Raw genomic sequence first — 22,500 nt, forward strand, 5'->3', positions numbered from 1 at the left:
AGAGACAGACAGGCAGGCAGAGAGACAGACAGGCAGAGAGACAGACAGACAGGCAGAAAGACAGACAGGCAGGCAGAAAGACAGACAGACAGGCAGAGAGACAGACAGGCAGGCAGAGAGACAGACAGGCAGAGAGACAGACAGGCAGGCAGAGAGACAGACAGGCAGAGAGACAGACAGGCAGGCAGAGAGACAGACAGGCAGAGAGACAGGCAGACAGGAGAGAGAGACAGACAGACAGAGAGACAGACAGACAGAGAGACAGACAGACAGGCAGGCAGAGAGACAGGCAGACAGGCAGAGAGACAGACAGGCAGAGAGACAGACAGGCAGAGAGACAGACAGACAGCTTAGGTGTTAGAGCAGTCTCAGCTGTCTGTCTGCTGTTTGTGTTCACAGCCAATCAAGCACATTCACACTGTGTGTGTGTGTGTGTGTGTGTGTCTGTGTGTGTGTGTGTGTGTGTGTGTGTGTGTGTGTCTGTGTGTGTGTGTGTGTGTGTGTGTGTGAGTGCAGGACTACAGGGAGGCGTGGAGCGTGACGGTTCAAGGTCGGGCGACTCTGAAGCTGCTGACGGACAAACGGGCGATCAAGATGACGACTCAGAGCACAGAGGTGAACACACACACACACACACACACACACACACACACACACACACACACAGACACACACACACACACACACACACACACACACACACACACACACACACATGATAATCGGCTCTGATATGAAGGAAATGAAGTCACAAAAACTTCCTGAGAGTTCAAGAGACAAACGAAGGAACACGACGTGAAAATCAGCCCAATCAGTTTTAAATATAGAACATAATTAGGCCGGGAGCCAGGTCCACCCCTCAGGATGTTTTTTTCACTATGATTTCCTGTTATCTTATACCTTGGGCCATCACGAGTTCATACCGACCACTCCCAACTCGGTGACGTTTGGTCTCAGGGGCCAAAAAACCCCCTTTTTGGGAAAAGCTCCTGGCGAAATTATGTAATTGTACATATTAAGGTACTGCAACTGCACAAATGGTCAGAAAACCCCCAAATTCTGCAAGATGTATCCTGACACATAGGGGAAACTACCAGAAAAAGATCCAGGGGTGTCCTGCCTTTCAGTTCTCAAATATCACCTTCAACATACCCCAAAAGACAAAAAAAATGTCTGTCCGCCTGAAAACTCACCATCAAAAGTGCTCAGTTTCAAACAATTCATTATTGTTTCACTGCCTAAAATGTTTCTTAAAAACTTCCCACATTTCTAAGCTTCAATTTAAGTCCAAGGTGACCTTTCCATCTATAGGATTACAGCTGCTATGACCAAAGTTTTCCACTTTACCCCAAATTGGGAAAAAACTGAAAATTCCAGTATTACCATTTCAAATGGGCTTAAGCATATTTTCTGGAATCTAAACCCAATCTTAAACAAGAGGTGAGACTTCAGTTACGTCTTGATATACTATTGAAGTGTGAATTACATGAAAAGAGAATAATGTTACGCCCCCAGATGGACCAGGGTATCAAGGTGCAACATTAAACAACATCATACAAAACCAGGTAATCATATGAGATTTATTAAAGAACTCAGTCCTGACACGGAATAAATGACTCGAGTCAACATTTCTTAACTATAGATAAACATTCTGCATAGTCAAATATCGAAAATAGAACACATTTCTATGGTTCTTAGATATTTTTGCTACTGTACTTTGACCACTGGTCATATCAGTGTATTGTATTAGTGTAGACTATGTCCCAGAAGATGCATTTTTTAAGTTTTATTCATGCTGTCTCTTGATGCTTTTAGTGTGGCAGCAGTTGTCTGGGATATGTGATCTGGCTACACTGATAACATTTCTCTGCACCAGGATGTGTCCTCAATGTGTTCATGAAATACCTGGACTATTCGAGGATTGTAGTATGGTTTTGCTACTCTGAGCAGTGATGTAGAACGTTGTTTAGGAGGGCTTTGTTTGATGATATTATACATGAGATACATTAGCTGATAAAACTATGTTACTGGCTTTTAATCATCATCGTCCTCCTCTTCCTCATCATCATCCATGTTTGTATGGATGTCATCAGCTAAGTCATCCTCATCTGTTTCCTCTTCTACCATGACATCGACAAGGGCTTTGGTGATGACATCACCCTCAAACCATAGTGGCTCTAGCTTGCCTTTCTCTGTGTTCATATGAAACCCATGTTGGAGAGGGGATGGGATCTCTGGGTACTGCTCATGAGCCCTCTTCCAGACACATACCTGGAAGTTGACTCTTCTCATGTGCTGTAAGAGGACCCTCTTGCAAGGGGAGAATAAGAATAAATAAGAAGAAGAAGAATAAAACTGAGAATAAGCTCATCAGCATCTTTATGGGTCGCACCTTTCCAAACCAAAATTCCTCACATCACAACAGTCAGAGTCAGAGCAAAGGATTCTGACATTTACTTCATCCTCCTGTATTATGCCAAGTCATCAACTGTCACCATCATCTTTGACATGGGAGGTCAACTTATCAACATCAACCAGCTGGCTGAAGATTATTCAGAGGAACACTTTTCAGCTCTGCTGGCCTTTGCAAGCTTTCACTGGTGCAGACTGCACTTCAGCCTTCAAAGGCAAAGGAAAGGTGCAACCCATAAAGATGCTGAACCAGAACTCAAAGTTTATTCAGATCTTTGCTGAAGTGGGAAACTCTTGGGAGCTTGATGAGCTTATTCTCAGTTGTGTTGAGGAGTTCACCTGTTGTCTATATGGTTTCAGCCGCCGAGTTAAAAAGGTTGATGAGGCAAGAGAGGTTAAGGTGAAGATGATGTGTGGCTCAAGCCTGGAGCTTAAACAGGGGATGTGTGTTGACCTCTCAACCTTCCCACCTTGCAAGAGGGTCCTCTTACAGCACATGAGAAGAGTCAACTTCCAGGTATGTGTCTGGAAGAGGGCTCATGAGCAGTACCCAGAGATCCCATCCCCTCTCGAACATGGGTTTCATATGAACACAGAGACAGGCAAGCTGGAGCCACTATGGTTTGAGGGTGTTCATCACCAAAGCCCTTGTCGATGTCATGGTAGAAGAGGAAACAGATGAGGATGACTTAACTGATGAAATCCAAACAAAAATGGATGGTGATGATGAGGAAGAGAAGGAAGATGATGATTAAAAGCCAGTAACATAGTTTTATCAGCTAATCAGGGTGCGAAATAAGGGGGAGCTAAGGGGAGCACAGCTCCCCTAGTAGTGACATGAGCTCCCCTGGCTGGAAAGATTGTGAAATTTTGGGGGAGCAGTGCCTGCTCGGTGCCGGCCAGCACTGCATGGAGTGCGTGGCCACCCGGTCAGGTCTGCCAGATCTGGTTGATTATTATTATCAATTGATTATTGATTATGCAATGCCGTGATTTGCAGTTAATTGCGCTGCGCGCATTAAACAGTTTTGCGGAAGCAGGAGGACGGCATGATTTACGTCATATCCACGTTCGCGTGACCGTGCATGTGCTCGTGCATGAGCGCTCGTATTGTACTGGAGCACACCCCCTCCAACCATGCCAGAGTCATTTTAAGTTGATTTAATTAAACAGTCAAACATTACTTTGGTGGTCCGTGGATTAATTTTTATCATGTGGATTGAAGTTTGCGTAGCCCATATAAATGCTCGGGAAATCTGTTGTTCAAATGAAATTAACCTGATCCATCGGGACAAATTTTGTCTTTATAATAATCCTATGTCTGTTCTGTTGTAAGATATTAATGCAATGACCAGCGTTAGTAAGAGGTGTAGGCTATTAATTCAGGCATAGGACTGTGTGCTGTACTATTGTTAAGGCATGCATATGAAGTGGTTCAAACCCCCCACCCGCGCCCTTCCCCCTCACATCATGGTATGCAGCTAATGTATCTCAACATGTACACTACCACTCAAAAGTTTGGACATGCCTTCTCATTTAATGTTTTTTCTTTATTTTCATGACTATTTACATTGTAGATTCTCACTGAAGGCATCAAAACTATGAATGAACACATGTGGAGTTATGTACTTAACAAAAAAAGGTGAAATACGGTAACTGAAAACATGTTTTATATTCTAGTTTCTTCAAAATAGCCACCCTTTGCTCTGATTACTGCTTTGCACACTCTTGGCATTCTCTCGATGAGCTTCAAGAGGTAGTCACCTGAAATGGTTTTCCAACAGTCTTGAAGGAGTTCCCAGAGGTGTTTAGCACTTGTTGGCCCCTTTGCCTTCACTCTGCGGTCCAGCTCACCCCAAACCATCTGGATTGGGTTCAGGTCCGGTGACTGTGGAGGCCAGGTCATCTGCCGCAGCACTCCATCACTCTCCTTCTTGGTCAAATAGCCCTTACACAGCCTGGAGGTGTGTTTGGGCTCATTGTCCTGTTGAAAAATAAATGATGGTCCAACTAAACGCAAACCGGATGGGATGGCATGTCGCTGCAGGATGCTGTGGTAGCCATGCTGGTTCAGTGTGCCTTCAATTTTGAATAAATCCCCAACAGTGTCACCAGCAAAACACCCCCACACCATCACACCTCCTCCTCCATGCCTCACAGTGGGAACCAGGCATGTGGAATCCATCCGTTCACCTTTTCTGCGTCTCACAAAGACACGGCGGTTGGAACCAAAGATCTCAAATTTGGACTCATCAGACCAAAGCACAGATTTCCACTGGTCTAATGTCCATTCCTTGTGTTTCTTGGCCCAAACAAATCTCTTCTGCTTGTTGCCTCTCCTTAGCAGTGGTTTCCTAGCAGCTATTTGACCATGAAGGCCTGATTGGCGCAGTCTCCTCTTAACAGTTGTTCTAGAGATGGGTCTGCTGCTAGAACTCTGTGTGGCATTTATCTGGTCTCTGATCTGAGCTGCTGTTAACTTGCCATTTCTGAGGCTGGTGACTCAGATGAACTTATCCTCAGCAGCAGAGGTGACTCTTGGGGCTCTATTTTCGCAGACCGGGCGAGGCGGGGGCGCAGCACAGCTGCACTTCGCTTTGCCAACTGGGTGTGGCCAGGTGGATTTTGCAATTTTGGCACGCCATGTGCCGTGGGGCAAGTACTCCGCCGTTCCTCCTACTGGCACAAGGGAGGAGAGAAGACGTGGAGTGGGTTTGCCGATTCACTTTAAACCAATCAAATGAGCCCCTGTCCTCGCCTTTAAAATGCGCTGCGCGAAGGCGTAATGAACGTTTACACAATTGACATGGAGGTCTGCTGCCACAGGCGGAGCGCAGCCGGCGTAGTGGAAGTTTGGCTGACAGGTGCGCAGTGCGCACACGTCACCAAAACCTCACAGGCAGGTGTCCAGAATGTCAGGCACATGAACAATGCAATAAATACTGACAGAAACCACTATTCAATGCTACTATCTCAATCAGCACATAAATTTATCTCCATATCGACTGTCCCGTCACATCTGATGTCAGATCAGAGGAGATTGGCACCGTTTGTGCTGATTGTGAGGTTTTGGTGACGTGTGCGCACTACGCACCGGTCAGCCAAACTTCCACTGTGCCGGCTCCGCTCCGCCTGCACTGAAAGTAGACATGCCCTGCGTTCCAATACCCATACTACCATACTATTTAGTAGGGAAAAAAAGATTTAGTATGTCCCAGTACATAGTATGTCAGATGCAGTATGCTAAGAGTACCAGGATGTTCTAGTACATCCGGTCAGATTTCGCAGTATGGATTTCAGCATGATGCTCTGGCCATTCTGACCCACAATCCTTTGCGCAGTGGAAGTTACGTCGTACTGATTGAGTTGCGTGTACAGGCCACGCCCACATACGGACGGCAACAAAACACACATAACGCACAAAACTGGCTCAGGTACAGCAGAAGCGACAGGAAGACAGAAGATAAGAAATATGACAGATGACAGCGCAGTATGAAACAGCACCGCCATTTTGACAACAACAGTCAAATGTGGCGCTACGGACGGCGGTGGAAGTGAGCGAGAGGGTCTGACTTCAGGGACGATGTATGTAGTGTGTCCCAATAGTATGCATATGCATGCATATTGCATACTAAACTACATACTTTGTAAGGGCAGCTGCAGTACATACTAAAAGTAAAAAGTATGCAATTTGGAATGCAGGGCTGGTTTCAGATGGCGAGCTTTGGGCGCACCTAGGCAAAGCCTTTTAGCATGAAAATGTCACTGCACCAAGCTGAATCTGTCGACACCTCTCCCTGCTGCGCCGTCACTCCCATCTCAGCACATGTCGGTCTGCCAAAACACCAAACTGTGCGCCCCTCAGGTTGCGCTGGTCCAAAATAGCTCTGCGCGGGGTTCGCCTCACTGCGCCGGGAAATTAGAGCCCTTGGTCTTCCTTTCCTGGGTCGGTCCTCATGTGTGCCAGTTTCGTTGTAGCGCTTGATGGTTTTTGCGACTCCACTTGGGGACACATTCAAAATTTTTGCAGTTTTCCGGACTGACTGACCTTCATTTCTTAAAGTAATGATGGCCACTCATTTTTCTTTAGTTAGCTGATTGGCTCTTGCCATAATATGAATTTTAACAGTTGTCCAATAGGGCTGTCGGCTGTGTAGTAACCTGACTTCTGCACATCACAACTGATGGTTCCAACCCCATTGATAAAGCAAGAAATTCCACTAATTAACCCTGATAAGGCACACCTGTGAAGTGAAAACCATTTCAGGTGACTACATCATGAAGCTGACTGAGAGAAGGCCAAGGGTTTGCAGCGCTGTCAACAAAGCAAAGGGTGGCTACTTTGAGGAATCTAAAATATAAAACATATTTAGAGTTATTAAACATTTTTTTTTCCTTTGCTACATAATTTCATATATCTTGCTTCATATATTTGATGTCTTCAGTTTGTATCTACAATGTAGAAAGTAGTAAAAATAAAGAAAAAACATTGAATGAGAAGGTGTGTACAAACTTTTGACTGGTAGTATATAAGATCATCATCAAACAAAGCCCTCCTAAACAACGTTCTACATCACTGCTCAGAGTAGCAAAACCATACTACAATCCTCAAATAGTCCAGGTATTTCATGAACACATTGAGGACACATCCTGGTGCAGAGAAATGTTATCAGTGTAGCCAGATCACATATCCCAGACAACTGCTGCCACACTAAAAGCATCAAGAGATAGCATGAATAAAACTTAAAAAATGCATCTTCTGGGACATAGTCTACACTAATACAATACACTGATATGACCAGTGGTCAAAGTACAGTAGCAAAAATATCTAAGAACCATAGAAATGTGTTCTATTTTCGATATTTGACTATGCAGAATGTTTATCTATAGTTAAGAAATGTTGACTCGAGTCATTTATTCCGTGTCAGGACTGAGTTCTTTAATAAATCTCATATGATTACCTGGTTTTGTATGATGTTGTTTAATGTTGCACCTTGATACCCTGGTCCATCTGGGGGCGTAACATTATTCTCTTTTCATGTAATTCACACTTCAATAGTATATCAAGACGTAACTGAAGTCTCACCTCTTGTTTAAGATTGGGTTTAGATTCCAGAAAATATGCTTAAGCCCATTTGAAATGGTAATACTGGAATTTTCAGTTTTTTCCCAATTTGGGGTACAGTGGAAAACTTTGGTCATAGCAGCTGTAATCCTATAGATGGAAAGGTCACCTTGGACTTAAATTGAAGCTTAGAAATGTGGGAAGTTTTTAAGAAACATTTTAGGCAGTGAAACAATAATGAATTGTTTGAAACTGAGCACTTTTGATGGTGAGTTTTCAGGCGGACAGACATTTTTTTTGTCTTTTGGGGTATGTTGAAGGTGATATTTGAGAACTGAAAGGCAGGACACCCCTGGATCTTTTTCTGGTAGTTTCCCCTATGTGTCAGGATACATCTTGCAGAATTTGGGGGTTTTCTGACCATTTGTGCAGTTGCAGTACCTTAATATGTACAATTACATAATTTCGCCAGGAGCTTTTCCCAAAAAGGGGTTTTTTTGGCCCCTGAGACCAAACGTCACCGAGTTGGGAGTGGTCGGTATCAACTCGTGATGGCCCAAGGTATAAGATAACAGGAAATCATAGTGAAAAAAACTTAGCAAAAAACATCCTGAGGGGTGGACCTGGCTCCCGGCCTAAATAATATAACATGATATAATAATATAATATAATATAATAATATAATAATATAATATAATTGCAATAATCATAAAAGGTTTTCTGGGAGTTCTTCCTGGTTCTGGATCGTTTGTGAGTCGCGTCGCTCTCCTAACTTTCTTTTTTTTTTTTTTTTTTTTTTTTTTTTTTTTGTTGATGCATTTATTTATTTATTTTTTTTATTTACACAAGTGCTGTATTACAATCACAAAAACATCCAGAAAAAGGAACAAACATACATACAACATAAAAGCAGACCCCCCCCCCCAAAAAAAAACAAAACAAAAAAAAAAAAACGCCAGCTGTTCAGGATATTACTAACAAACAACAATATAGCCATGGTTCATCAATGCAGGAATACACATTTCATTACCTGGGATACATATTAACACTTTCAAGCACACGGTTTGTTCTGATAGCTTTCTTATTTTTACAGTCTTTAATTGTAGCCGCGTACTGCTGCAATTCCAAAACAAAAAGATCAGCGTTTGGTTTGTAATCAGTCCATTTTTTTTTGTGTATATGAAATTTGCCAAGCAATAAGATTAGCTGTACAAAAAAAACTATATGATCATCCAAATTACCTCCGAAATAAATGAAAATGTCCTTTTCCTGTAAAATAATTACTTGTCCTGTTTTTGTTCTTATATAGTGTTGTACATCAGTACAGAATGCTTTGGAAAATACACACTGATAAAACAGATGATGAATTGTTTCCTCTTCATTCCCACAAAATTTACACATTGAATCAATATCAATATTAAATCTTGCTATATTTTTTTGTGTTGGATAAATCTTATGTAGTATCTTAAATGAAACCTCTTTAACTTTATTGTTTAAACAAAACTTCCAACAAAAACCATCCATGCTTTCTGCCAGTCAATTCCTCCATAAAATTAATTCCAAAAAGATTGTCCTGAGGGTAAAGATGTGGTTTGCAAACAATTTCTAATGTATTTGTTTGAGCATCTTTTCTTTGCTATATCAATTTCTCCCACAAAAATCCGACTATCCAAAGATCCAGCAGTGGGAAAAGTAACATCATAAGTTCCTGAGCTTCTGAGAAGCTGCAGTACACCCCTCAGTAAAGCATCAAACACTACTGCATACTCTTTGGGTGGGACTGGAAACTGAAATGTATTCATGAATTCTTGGTATGAGAGAAGTTGTCCTCCAGCCTTAACAAGTTGTTTGACATATATAATCCCCTGATCAAACCACTTCCTATAGAATAACGATTTGTTTTTATAGAGAATATTTTCATTGTTCCAGATGTAGAGGTTAGTTGGTGAGAAATTATGCTTATAAGTCCATTTCCAGGCAAGTAAAGCTTGTTTATAAAAGTTTGACAATTTAACCGGTAATTTCTCTATTTTATAGTTACATTTCAATAAAAAATTTAGCCCACCAACAGCATTAAACACAAACTTAGGAAAAGTGTTCCAGATGCTATCTCTCTCCTTGATTAAATTTACTAACCACTGCACTTTGAAAGTATTATTCATCATTTCAAAACATAATACCTCCATGCCTCCTTTACATTTAGGGTTACAAAGAATTTGTTTCTTTACATAGTGACATCTGTTTCTCCAGATGAAGTTAAGTACGATCTTATCTAATTTTTTGTAAGTTGCTGGGGGCATTTCAAGAGACAGGGACACATATGAGTCAATATCAGTATAAAGTGCCATTGAGACTTCCCAATGACACACAAAAAAAGATGAGATTTTCCACTGAACTCCATATCCACTGTATAAAGGAGACCTTAAGCTGTTAGAAATGCATGTTGGTCAAGCTCCTGCACCTTTTAGAAATTGACTGCAAGAATTGAAAGTACAAGTGAATTGCAAAATGTGTCCACCCTGTCATGGGACAATTTCTAAATAGAGTAAATATGTTCTAATCATATTGATTACAAAATGTACATTTTCAGAAAGGTATTTGGTCCCTCGTTCAGGAATATATGTTAGTTTGTGGAAAACATCTCTCAAAAATACAGAAATTATGGAAAAATATGTTTGTATATGTAAAATCTGTGAAAGTTGTACTTTCTTTTCTGAATAAACTCTATAAATAAAGGTATCTGGTCAAACTTTGAAATAATACTGTTTGGCCCTAATCTCTTAAGAGCAAAATCACACAAAAGGTTTTGATAACTTGTGAAAATAATTATTTATTCACATAAAACATGAACATGACGGGATGGACAATGACATGACAGGGTGGACAATGTTATGGTTTTGTCAACAAATGTTTTTTGTCAAAACATGACTTTTTTCACCTACTGTATTTTGAATTGTGCACAGGTAGGCTACATTTGGAAATGACACTCAACAACAGCAAAAATAAATAAATAAAACCTTCAACTAGACGAAAAGACAAGATTGATATAAACAAAACAAAAACATGTTGGTCCCTAAATGTAGGCCTACCACAAAAAGTATAAACATAGGTATCCTTTCAAATGGTTTCTTTCTCTGCATATGTTTTGTCCTCCACTTGACTTCTGGAACACTGAAAAACTTATAAAACTGTTATAAAACTAGACTTGATGACGGGGTGGACAATGACAGGGAGGACGTTTCTGGTTGAAGTTTGCATTTAATGAGCACATGTTGGGCCATTAGCTAGCAACATGTATCAGTTAGGAAGGTGACTGTGTATACTTTAACAAACATATTTTGAATTTCTGAAAAGCATTTATATAGATTCATATTTTGCAATGACAGGGTGGACACATTAAGATTGAACACATTCAAGTTCAATCATAAAATGATGAAAATGTCAAAATATAAATGTTGATATGTACTCTCTCTGCATGAGCTATTCTTCACTCCATTTGTAAAAGACAAAGCAGTGGTAGTGATGTCACTGATTACAGCAGGGGGTTTCTTTTAGTGGCAGTAACCACCTAATGACAGGGTGGACAGCAAATCCAGGGACACATGCAAAACATTTATTATCATTATTACATTAGACCATAAATGATCCAATTGACTCATTTTATTCAAGTACTTGATGAGAGCAACAAGAGCATGTAAAAGGTTTGTACATTGTATATCATTTATCTACTTATTTCACTCAGTGAAGTTAGTAGAGAGGAGTTTGGGACATGGCAAAATCACATGCATCTAATCATAGAACATTTTTTTTAAAATATGAAAAACACCCTTTTAAAGATGTATCTCTGTACCAATGTGTGTTTAAATGTTTGGCCATTTATAATAAACCATCAGAGTTTTGTTATTTTGCAAATTTTTCATGAAAAGTGAGTGATTTCTGCCTGGGACACCAAATGGTACCCTATATTGATATTGACTCATATACAGACCTGGATATACCTTCAGCTTTAGACAGAAGAACTCTACCACTCAGCGACAAGTCTCTCATCAACCACATATTAAATCTCTTAGCTATTTGTTGTATTATTGGATCAAAATTTAAACTGCAGCGATCTCTTTCATTTTTATCAACAACCACCCCTAAGTAAGTGACAGTGTTCTTTACAGGAATACCATTCAGGTCTGACAAATCACTTTCTTTAATTGGCAATAGAACAGATTTATTTAAATTCATCTTTAGACCGGATACAGCTGAAAATTCATCAATACATCTAATAGCCTTATCTACTTCATATTTATCCCTTTAAAATATTGTTGTATCATCTGCTAATTGAGCCAATTTAAATTCTCTGTCTAAAGCATTTATACCTTTAAATGTATTCTTTTTTATGTGTACAGCCATGATCTGTGTAACCAAAAGAAATAAAAATGGACTTAATGGACAGCCCTGTCTAATGCCACGGTTTATACAAAATCTAGGGGTCGTACCACATGTTAGTTTTATTGAGCTGTTACATCCTTTATATAAAGTTTTTACTGCTTTTTGGAACCTTTCTCCAAATCCAAATAACTCAATAGTTCTCATCATGAACTGGTGACTGACTGTGTCAAATGCCTTATAGAAGTCAACAAACAAAATCAGGCTGTCATCTGGTATATAATAATTGTAATCAATCATGTCTAGTATTAATCTTATGTTGCTAGCTATGTTTCTTCCAGGCATAAACCCAGATTGCTCCTCATCAATTATATCATTTAGTCCACATTTTAACCTTTTGGCAAAAATTGAAGCAAATATTTTGGCGTCATTATTCAACAGACTGATTGGTCTCCAGTTCTCAATACTAAGTTTGTCTTTGTTTGGTTTAGGAATTAGTTTAATTAGACCTTGTTTCAGGGTTGGTGGTAACTCCTCTTTTTCTAAAGCTTCTTCAAACATTGCCACTAAAAAGGGGGCTAATGTGTTACAATATTCTTTATAAAATTCTCCAATCAACCCATCATTTCCAGGTGACTTATTGTCTTTCAAAGCTTTGATACAAGTTTGTACATCCTTTACGCTGATTTTCTGATCACAGATTAACTTAAAGTTGTCATCAATTTTTTTTATACCTGGCTCTAGGCCTTTAAGAAACACAGCAGTATTATCTTGATCTAGTGAATCAGCACTATATAATGTTTCATAGAACTTTGCCACATGTTGTGCCATTCCCTTTTCGTTATCACATATTACATAATTAATTCTGAGTTTAACAAGAGACGACTGTTCATAATTTCTTTTTTCCAAGTTAAAGAAGTATTTAGTGCATTTCTCCCCTTGCTCTAACCATCTTCTCCTGGATCTGACAAAGGCACCCTTAGCCTTTTCTTCATATATTTTGTCCAGTTCAGCCTGTGCGATTGTCAGGTCTTTCATTTCTCCTTCAGACAGATTTGATTTACTTGATAATCTTATGATTTCTGTAACCATTTGAGACTCTCTCTCTCTTTGTTTGTTCTAGAGATCATTTTACTCATTAATATGGCAAGATTTCGAACTTCAAATTTCATTAACTCCCAATGTTTGCTAAAACTATTAGATAATTTTGCTCGTTTCCAGTGTTTATCTATAATTTTTTTAGTTTCTTCTTGAAATTTTTTATTCTGTAACAGTGTATTGTTTAACTTCCAGTATTCTCTATTAAGGTTTTGTTCCCGTACCCCCATATTAATTCTTATTGTTACAGCATTGTGATCTGTAAGAACTGTTGGTTCTATTATAGCTGAGTCTACTTTATCCTCCATATCTGATGAAATTAACCAAAAGTCTATACGGGATTGAAGGGACCTATCCTTGTTACTCCAGGTATATGCCTTTTCATTTAAGTGCCTATGTCTCCAAATATCAGTCAAGCCTATCCTGCCACAAATATGTTCCAATTTATTTGTCTGTTTATCCCTGGGAGGCCACCTATCCACACTCTCATTCATTACTGTGTTAAAGTCCCCCCCCCCATAAGACCTTAGCCACAGGGAAAGTTGTTGTTAACTGACAGACCTTATTTTCTATTGTTAGAAATAAGGTCATATTCGTTTTTTTATTATTGGAAGCATAGACATTTACAAGAATGAATTGCTGATGCTGATCGGTTGCTACCACATGAGAACCACAAATCTTTTCCCCATTGACTCCTCCAAAAGGATAAATCTGTATTTGAGGCATGTGTTTCTTGTATAAAATAAAAATCTGCACATTTATTCTGGCAATATAAAAAAATGCTTTTTCGCTTCAACTCATTTCGGATACCCATGGCGTTAACAGATAAAACAGAAATTGACATTAGACAATAAAAAAAACCCAGAAAAAACAACACAAAACAGCACCCCAAAACAATAACACAATAGAAAGGCACTCAGAATCCTCTCTTAGGATATGAGCTGCTATTACGTCTGCGACAGATCAGTGATCTTAGGGAAATTATTAAATTTCATTTCTCAAAAAACAAAAAAAGAGAGAAGAAGAAAAAATGTATATTAGCTTACCCAAATTTAAAACAAAAATACAGACGTTACTGCTCTTATCAAAGAGCCTAAATTTTAAGTTTAGGTAAGGCACCAAAGTAATGGGAAGAAAAAGAGAAAAAGAAGCAGAAAGAGAGGGAAAAAGAAGAACAGTGGGCTAATATTAAAAGGAGAGAGAGAAAAAAGAGAAAAAAGAAAAGGAAAAAAGGCCGAGCAAATATATGTTGCCTAACATTTATAATCCCCTCTGCAAAAAACTAAGAAAATCGCCCTCCATCTCAGCGGTTAAAGTATTTCTGAGAAAGAAACAAAAGAGAGAGAAAGAGAGAAAAAGGCTAGATTTAACCTGAACTACCCCTCTAAATTACTTTAGTAGGTCTATGCAATATTATTCGCTCTCAGGTATTTGACATAAAAGGGGATAATATTTCAAAGTCTGTAAATTCTAGCAAACCATATGCACTTTAACCCATCCTATAGCCCTATAATTACCCACTGATTCCGCGATGCTGTATAGAGCAGTCTAATAACATTTACTTGTCCTTCACTGTAACTTTTTTACCATCAATAAACGCCGCAGCACCTCTGAAGCCTGCTCTCCTCCCATCCTTCCTCGCCTGCTCCACCAGCGGCCACAGCTTGTTCCTTGCGTCTTTAACTTGTTGTGTCAGGTCCTCCGTTATTCGGATTTTCCTTTCTTTAAGTAAGCCAGAGGTTCTGGCGTCCTTCCAGATCTTGTCCCTCCCTAACTTTCTCCTAGCGGAGCCGTTAGAGCTCTGTGTGCTGATGATGTCACTTCCTGCCCCTCTGATGTCACTTCCTGCTCTGCAGTTTATGCTGGACGTGCGTCCGGAGCAGGCGGAGGAGCTGGACGCCGGCGCCCCCCTGTGGATCATCGTGCTCTCTGCACTGGCCGGAGTTCTGCTGCTGGCCGCCATCTGCCTGCTGCTGTGGAAGGTAAACAACAGGAAGTGGAGGGGAAACAACAGGAAGTGGAGGGGAAACAAACAGGAAGTGGAAAGTAAACAACAGGAAGTGGAAGGGAAACAACAGGAAGTGGAGGGGAAACAAACAGGAAGTGGAAGGGAAACAACAGGAAGTGGAAGGGAAACAAACAGGAAGTGGAAGGTAAACAACAGGAAATAGAAGGTAAACAACAGAAAGTGGAGGGGAAACAAACAGGAAGTGGAAGGTAAACAACAGGAAGTGGAAGGGAAAAAACAGGAAGTGGAAGGTAAACAACAGGAAGTGGAAGGTAAACAACAGGAAGTGGAAGGTAAACAACAGGAAGTGGAAGGTAAATAAACAGGAAGTGGAAGGTAAACAACAGGAAGTGGAAGGTAAACAAACAGGAAGTGGAAGGGAAACAACAGGAAGTGGAATGTGTTTACAGTTTGAGTTGAGGCTGATGTCACTGCAGCGACACGGAACCAGCAGAACCAAGATGGAGGCTCTCAGCTCTGCTCTGGTTGTGTGTGTGTGTGCAGTGTGTGTGTGTGTGTGCAGTGTGTGTGTGTGTGTGCAGTGTGTGTGACTGTGTGCAGTGTGTGTGTGTGTGTGCAGTGTGTGTGACTGTGTGCAGTGTGTGTGTGTGTGTGTGCAGTGTGTGTGTGTGTGTGTGCAGTGTGTGTGCAGTCTGTGTGTGTGTGTGTGTGTGTGTGTGTGTGTGTGTGTGCAGTGTGTGTGTGTGTGTGCAGTGTGTGTGTGTGTGCAGTGTGTGTGTGTGTGTGTGTGTGTGTGTGCAGTGTGTGTGCAGTCTGTGTGTGTGTGTGTGTGTGTGTGTGTGCAGTGTGTGTGTGTGTGTGTGTGTGTGTGTGTGCAGTCTGTGTGTGTGTGTGTGTGTGTGTGTGTGCAGTGTGTGTGTGTGTGTGCAGTCTGTGTGTGTGTGTGTGTGTGTGTGTGTGTGCAGTGTGTGTGTGTGTGTGCAGTGTGTGTGTGTGTGTGTGTGTGCAGTGTGTGTGCAGTGTGTGTGCAGTCTGTGTGTGTGTGTGTGTGTGTGTGTGTGTGTGTGCAGTGTGTGTGTGTGTGTGCAGTCTGTGTGTGTGTGTGTGTGTGTGTGTGCAGTGTGTGTGTGTGTGTGTGTGTGCAGTGTGTGTGCAGTCTGTGTGTGTGTGTGTGTGTGTGTGTGTATGTGTGCAGTCTGTATGTGTGTGTGTGTGTGTGTGTGTGTGTGTGCAGTGTGTGTGTGTGTGTGTGCAGTGTGTGTGTGTGTGTGCAGTGTGTGTGTAGTGTGTGTGTGTGTGCAGTGTGTGTGTGTGTGTGTGCAGTGTGTGCAGTGTGTGTGAGTGTGTGTGTGTGTGTGTGTGTGTGTGTGTGTGTGTGTGTGTGTGTGAACAGGTCCCTGTAGAGCTGCTGTGGTTGAGGTTGGGCTGCAGAGAAAATCAACATGAAAATGAAGTTGTGTGTTGAGATGAGACTCTGAGGTGTAGCTGTCAGTGCAGCCTGAGCTCAGTGTGTGCTGTCGCCCCCTGCTGGGCAGTGTGTGTGTGCAGTGTGTGTGTGTGCAGTGTGTGTGTGTGTGTGCAGCCTGAGCTCAGTGTGTGCTGTCGCCCCCTGCTGGGCAGTGTGTGTGTGTGTGTGTGTGTGTGTGCAGCCTGAGCTCAGTGTGTGCTGTCGCCCCCTGCTGGGCAGTGTGTGTGTGCAGTGTGTGTGTGGGCAGTGTGTGTGTGTGCAGTGTGTGTGTGTGCAGCCTGAGCTCAGTGTGTGCTGTCGCCCCCTGCTGGGCAGTGTGTGTGTGTGCAGTGTGTGTGTGTGTGTGCAGTGTGTGTGTGTGTGTGCTGTCGCCCCCTGCTGGGCAGTGTGTGTGTGTGCAGCCTGAGCTCAGTGTGTGCTGTCGCCCCCTGCTGGGCAGTGTGTGTGTGTGTGCAGTGTGTGTGTGTGTGTGTGCAGCCTGAGCTCAGTGTGTGCTGTCGCCCCCTGCTGGGCAGTGTGTGTGTGCAGTGTGTGTGTGTGTAGTGTGTGTGTGTGCAGTGTGTGTGTGTGTGCAGCCTGAGCTCAGTGTGTGCTGTCGCCCCCTGCTGGGCAGTGTGTGTGTGCAGTGTGTGTGTGTGCAGTGTGTGTGTGTGTGTGCAGCCTGAGCTCAGTGTGTGCTGTCGCCCCCTGCTGGGCAGTGTGTGTGTGTGTGTGTGTGTGTGTGCAGTGTGTGTGTGTGTGTGTGTGTGCAGCCTGAGCTCAGTGTGTGCTGTCGCCCCCTGCTGGGCAGTGTGTGTGTGCAGTGTGTGTGTGGGCAGTGTGTGTGTGTGCAGTGTGTGTGTGTGCAGCCTGAGCTCAGTGTGTGCTGTCGCCCCCTGCTGGGCAGTGTGTGTGTGTGTGCAGTGTGTGTGTGTGTGTGTGCAGCCTGAGCTCAGTGTGTGCTGTCGCCCCCTGCTGGGCAGTGTGTGTGTGTGTGCAGTGTGTGTGTGTGTGTGCAGCCTGAGCTCAGTGTGTGCTGTCGCCCCCTGCTGGGCAGTGTGGTTTCTTCAGGCGAGCCAGCACCAGGGAGACGTACGAGGCCAAGACCCAGAAGGCCGAGAGGCGGAGCCAGCCGTCCGAGGCCGAGCGGCTGACCGGCGAGCTGTGAGGCCGGCCGGTCCGGTCCGGTCCGGTCCGGTCCGGGGCCTCGGCCAACCCGCTGTAAGGACTGAGCCACTGACTGTCTGTCTCTCCTCGGCTTCCTCCTGCCTGTCTTCCTGCCTGTCTGTCTGTCTGGAGGTGGATGGTCTTACCTTCCCTCCTTGTCTGTTCTCCAGCTGCACTGCTGTCAACCAGCTAACAACTCCCTTGGAAACCATAGCAACCAGCTAGTCAAACCTAGCAAGCATCCAAAACGCCATAGCAACCACTTACAGCACCCCGTCCCCCGCTGTTATTGATATTATTATTGTTATTATTATTATTATTATTATTGTTATTATCATTATTATCATGACTGATGCTGTTTTTCTGTGCAGGATCAACTCAGGAGCTTTTAGCACTCAGGGTGTTGGCCAGCAGCTACACACTAACAGTGTGTGTGTGTGTGTGTGTGTGTGTGTGTGTGTGTGTGTGTCCTCAGTGTGGCTTCTTCGTGCGGCGGAGGGCGTGGCAGGGCGCGACACTCCACCAGGGGAGGATTATGGGTAAAGAACAGGAACGCTACACCAACGCCGACGGCTTCCTCATCCAAGATGACATCACTTCCTGCAGCAGCAGGAAGAGGAAGTGGGTGGCGGTGTGGACGGACGCCCGCTGACAGCAGCGGCTCCTCTCACACTTTCACAATAAAACCTTCCACATTAAAGGCCAAAAATAAATTATACAGAAAAAAAAGTCTGGATACAAATACAGTTTTTGTGTATCGACTGTGCTGTATCCATGGAAACGCTCCCCTGAACTGGACCAAAACAACACACTGCCATTTACTATCTGCCTGTTTGTCTGTGTGTGTGTATGTGTGTGTGTGTGTGTGTGTGTGTGTGTCGTGATGCGTTCAGAGGAGCGGCAGCGGCAAACTTTCTGCCCAAACTCATTTTGAGCGCCTGTGTTTGGTCTGACTGGGTGTAAATGATGCTCAGGCCTGTTTACCTTTTTCTTTTTTTAAACTTTATTGAATAGAACAAAGACACAAAAACATGTAATGAAGATGTGATCACACATGAACTGCACAGTCAAAGGAAACGTGTAGAAAGAAAGAAAGAAAAGAAAACACAAAGATGTCATTTCTCCAAAAGCCTGTGAACCTTCAGTCTCGTGCACCTGCAGTCACGTCCAGCTGAGCGCACCTGAACGCGGCGCGGCCACACACCTGAACGCGGCGCGGCCACACACCTGAACGCGGCGCGGCCACACACCTGAACGCGGCGCGGCCACACACCTGAACGCGCCGCGGCCACACACCTGAACGCGGCGCGGCCACACACCTGAACGCGCCGCGGCCACACACCTGAACGCGGCGCGGCCACACACCTGGCCGCGTCACTTTGGGATTTAACCAGTTAAACCCTAACATGAGCTGCAAAGCGTCGGGACGCTCCAGGTGAACCTCCCCAGGTCTTAAACACCTTCAGAATAAAGTTACATGACCTCAGATGTTAATAGGTTCATAGAGGCGGTGCGGCTGAGATGCGTTTGGGTTTGCCGCTGCTGCTCTGACGCTGCGCTCATCAGCACCTTCACGCTCCGTGTCAGTAAATCACCTCGTTTTGCCTTCAAGTGTTTTTGGCCAGAAAGAAAGAAAGAAAGAAGACAAGAGGACATGGGCTCTGAAAGCTTACATACTGTTCATTTATTATCATTGTTATTGTATACTCAAAACAACTAGCATGAATGTTCAGTATTCCCAGCAGCACTTGAAGGCAGCGCGAGGCTGTTGTTCTGTGAACTGTCAGTGAACTCTGTGCTCTTCATATCAATTAAAGTATTTTTGGATATTTGCCGTCTCTTTGCCTTCATGTTAGTAAAAAAAAACCACAAAGCTTCTGGTGTAACTCATTATTCCCACCGTCTCCTGAACACACCACAGACTCTGAAGCGAACGTCACTCGAAGGCGCCGCTACGCTGCTGATGTCAGCCACCAACAGCCAATCACATCACTGGCACATGTTCACCCCTACATGCTCACATTCATGTCGTCCCGAAGCCCAGGTGGGACCAGGAGGACAGGTGAGGTGTGTCAGACGTCCAGCGGCCAATCAGAGTGGAGCGCAGAGAGGCAGGTGTCCCGACCTGTCTGTCTAGCAGATCAGACGGAACCACGGCGCTCCAGGTGGCGCCGGGAGGGCGGGACGCTCTGACTGACAGCTGCCGCCGTGTCTCCATGGCAACGTGACAACACCAAACACTGCGAGTCCACCAAGCGATCTGATTGGCCAGAGACGTCGACAGTTCCTGTAATGCGTCGCTGGCTGCGCTCTATTGGTTGCCGTGGGACTCTTCACCGGGGTAACTGTTACCCCGGCAACAAACCCCCTCTAGTGGACTGTTTGGTGAAAAAACAAAACTACCCACAATCCTCTCTGTCTCTAGTACACAGTCAGGTCACACCCCTCCTCCTCCTCCTCCTCCTCCTCCCCCTCCTCAGGGAGAACCTCACTCCACGACAGTTCGTTTACCTGAGAGAGAGACAGGCAGAGAGAGAGACAGGATGTTGATGGCAGTGGTGTAGACAGGTGGCAGGGTGAAGGTCAGGTGTTCAGGTACCTGCAGGACTCCAGTCTGATCAGGCAGGACACCAGTCTGATCTCTGTCCTGTCTCACCTCCACCAGGACCCTCCCATCACCTGCACACAGACAGGTCAGACACAGACAGGTCAGAGACAGACAGGTCAGAGACACAGACAGGTCAGAGACACAGACAGGTCAGAGACACAGACAGGTCAGACACACAGACAGGTCAGACACACAGACAGGTCAGAGACACAGACAGGTCAGAGACACAGACAGGTCAGACACAGACAGGTCAGAGACAGACAGGTCAGACACAGACAGGTCAGAGACAGACAGGTCAGAGACACAGACAGGTCAGAGAGACAGACAGGTCAGAGACAGACAGGTCAGAGACAGACAGGTCAGACACAGACAGGTCAGAGACACAGACAGGTCAGAGACACAGACAGGTCAGAGACAGACAGGTCAGAGACAGACAGGTCAGACACAGACAGGTCAGAGACAGACAGGTCAGAGACAGACAGGTCAGAGACACAGACAGGTCAGACACAGACAGGTCAGAGACACAGACAGGTCAGAGACACAGACAGGTCAGAGACAGACAGGTCAGAGACAGACAGGTCAGAGACAGACAGGTCAGAGACACAGACAGGTCAGAGACAGACAGGTCAGACACAGACAGGTCAGAGACAGACAGGTCAGAGACAGACAGGTCAGAGACACAGACAGGTCAGAGAGACAGACAGGTCAGAGACAGACAGGTCAGAGACAGACAGGTCAGAGACAGACAGGTCAGATCACTGACAAGTAGTAGAGGCAGTAGAAGAGGCAGTAGAGGCAGCAGTAGAGGCAGTAGAGGCAGCAGTAGACACAGCAGTAGAGGCAGTAGAGGCAGTAGAGGCAGCAGTAGAGGCAGTAGTAGAGGCAGCAGTAGAGGCAGCAGTAGAGGCAGCAGTAGAGGCAGTAGAGGCAGCAGTAGACACAGCAGTAGAGGCAGTAGAGGCAGCAGTAGAGGCAGTAGAGGCAGCAGTAGAGGCAGTAGAGGCAGTAGAGGCAGCAGTAGAGGCAGTAGAAGAGGCAGTAGAGGCAGCAGTAGAGGCAGTAGAGGCAGCAGTAGAGGCAGCAGTAGAGGCAGTAGAGGCAGCAGTAGACACAGCAGTAGAGGCAGTAGAGGCAGTAGAGGCAGCAGTAGAGGCAGTAGTAGAGGCAGCAGTAGAGGCAGCAGTAGAGGCAGCAGTAGAGGCAGTAGAGGCAGCAGTAGACACAGCAGTAGAGGCAGTAGAGGCAGCAGTAGAGGCAGTAGAGGCAGCAGTAGAGGCAGTAGAGGCAGTAGAGGCAGCAGTAGAGGCAGTAGAGGCAGCAGTAGAGGCAGTAGAGGCAGCAGTAGAGGCAGTAGAGGCAGTAGAGGCAGCAGTAGAGGCAGTAGAGGCAGTAGAGGCAGTAGAGGCAGCAGTAGAGGCAGCAGTAGAGGCAGCAGTAGAGGCAGCAGTAGAGGCAGCAGTAGAGGCAGTAGAGGCAGCAGTAGAGGCAGTAGAGGCAGTAGAGGCAGCAGTAGAGGCAGTAGAGGCAGCAGTAGAGGCAGCAGTAGAGGCAGTAGAGGCAGTAGAGGCAGCAGTAGAGGCAGCAGTAGAGGCAGTAGAGGCAGTAGAGGCAGCAGTAGAGGCAGTAGAGGCAGCAGTAGAGGCAGCAGTAGAGGCAGCAGTAGAGGCAGCAGTAGAGGCAGTAGAGGCAGCAGTAGAGGCAGTAGAGGCAGCAGTAGAGGCAGCAGTAGAGGCAGCAGTAGAGGCAGCAGTAGAGGCAGCAGTAGAGGCAGTAGAGGAAGCAGTAGACACAGCAGTAGAGGCAGTAGAGGCAGCAGTAGAGGCAGTAGAGGCAGCAGTAGAGGCAGTAGAGGCAGTAGAGGCAGCAGTAGAGGCAGTAGAGGCAGTAGAGGCAGCAGTAGAGGCAGTAGAGGCAGCAGTAGAGGCAGCAGTAGAGGCAGTAGAGGCAGTAGAGGCAGCAGTAGAGGCAGCAGTAGAGGCAGTAGAGGCAGTAGAGGCAGTAGAGGCAGTACAGGCAGCAGTAGAGGCAGTAGAGGCAGCAGTAGAGGCAGTAGAGGCAGCAGTAGAGGCAGAAGTAAAGGCAGTACAGGCAGCAGTAGAGGCAGTAAAAGCAGTAGAGGCAGCAGTAGAGGCAGAAGTAAAGGCAGTACAGGCAGCAGTAGAGGCAGTAAAGGCAGTAGAGGCAGCAGTAGAGGCAGTAGAGGCAGTACAGGCAGCAGTACAGGCAGTAGAGGCAGCAGTAGAGGCAGTAGAGGCAGTAGTACTTGCAGTAGCAGTAGTAGCAGCAGTAGTACTTGCAGTAGAGACAGTAGTACTTGCAGTAGAGGTAGTAGTACTTGCAGTATTACCCAGCAGTAT

General features: G+C 44.5%; 2 protein-coding genes across 4 annotated transcripts in view; one reads left to right on the forward strand and one right to left on the reverse strand.

Annotated features, from left to right (window-relative positions):
* Positions 1-18,106, forward strand: part of LOC115363499 (integrin alpha-3-like) — a 45,312-nt gene extending 27,206 nt beyond the window's left edge. The window contains exons 26-29 of the mRNA XM_030057751.1: positions 517-615; positions 14,809-14,934; positions 17,426-17,589; positions 18,011-18,106. Coding sequence (XP_029913611.1) covers positions 517-615; positions 14,809-14,934; positions 17,426-17,536 — 336 coding nt within the window. The 3' untranslated portion in view covers positions 17,537-17,589; positions 18,011-18,106. The remainder of the gene's footprint in view (positions 1-516; positions 616-14,808; positions 14,935-17,425; positions 17,590-18,010) is intronic.
* A 1,091-nt stretch (positions 18,107-19,197) lies between these two features.
* rdm1 (RAD52 motif containing 1) overlaps positions 19,198-22,500 on the reverse strand; it is an 11,181-nt gene continuing 7,878 nt past the window's right edge. For all 3 annotated transcript variants that reach the window (XM_030057806.1, XM_030057807.1, XM_030057805.1), the window contains exons 6-8: positions 22,491-22,500; positions 20,135-20,214; positions 19,198-20,046 (exon numbers count right to left, since the gene is read on the reverse strand). The exon at positions 22,491-22,500 is cut by the window's right edge and continues 86 nt beyond it. In XM_030057806.1, coding sequence (XP_029913666.1) covers positions 19,957-20,046; positions 20,135-20,214; positions 22,491-22,500 — 180 coding nt within the window. In that variant the 3' untranslated portion in view covers positions 19,198-19,956. The remainder of the gene's footprint in view (positions 20,047-20,134; positions 20,215-22,490) is intronic.

This window comes from Myripristis murdjan, chromosome 8 (genome assembly GCF_902150065.1).
Source record: "Myripristis murdjan chromosome 8, fMyrMur1.1, whole genome shotgun sequence".
Lineage (NCBI taxonomy): Eukaryota > Metazoa > Chordata > Actinopteri > Holocentriformes > Holocentridae > Myripristis > Myripristis murdjan.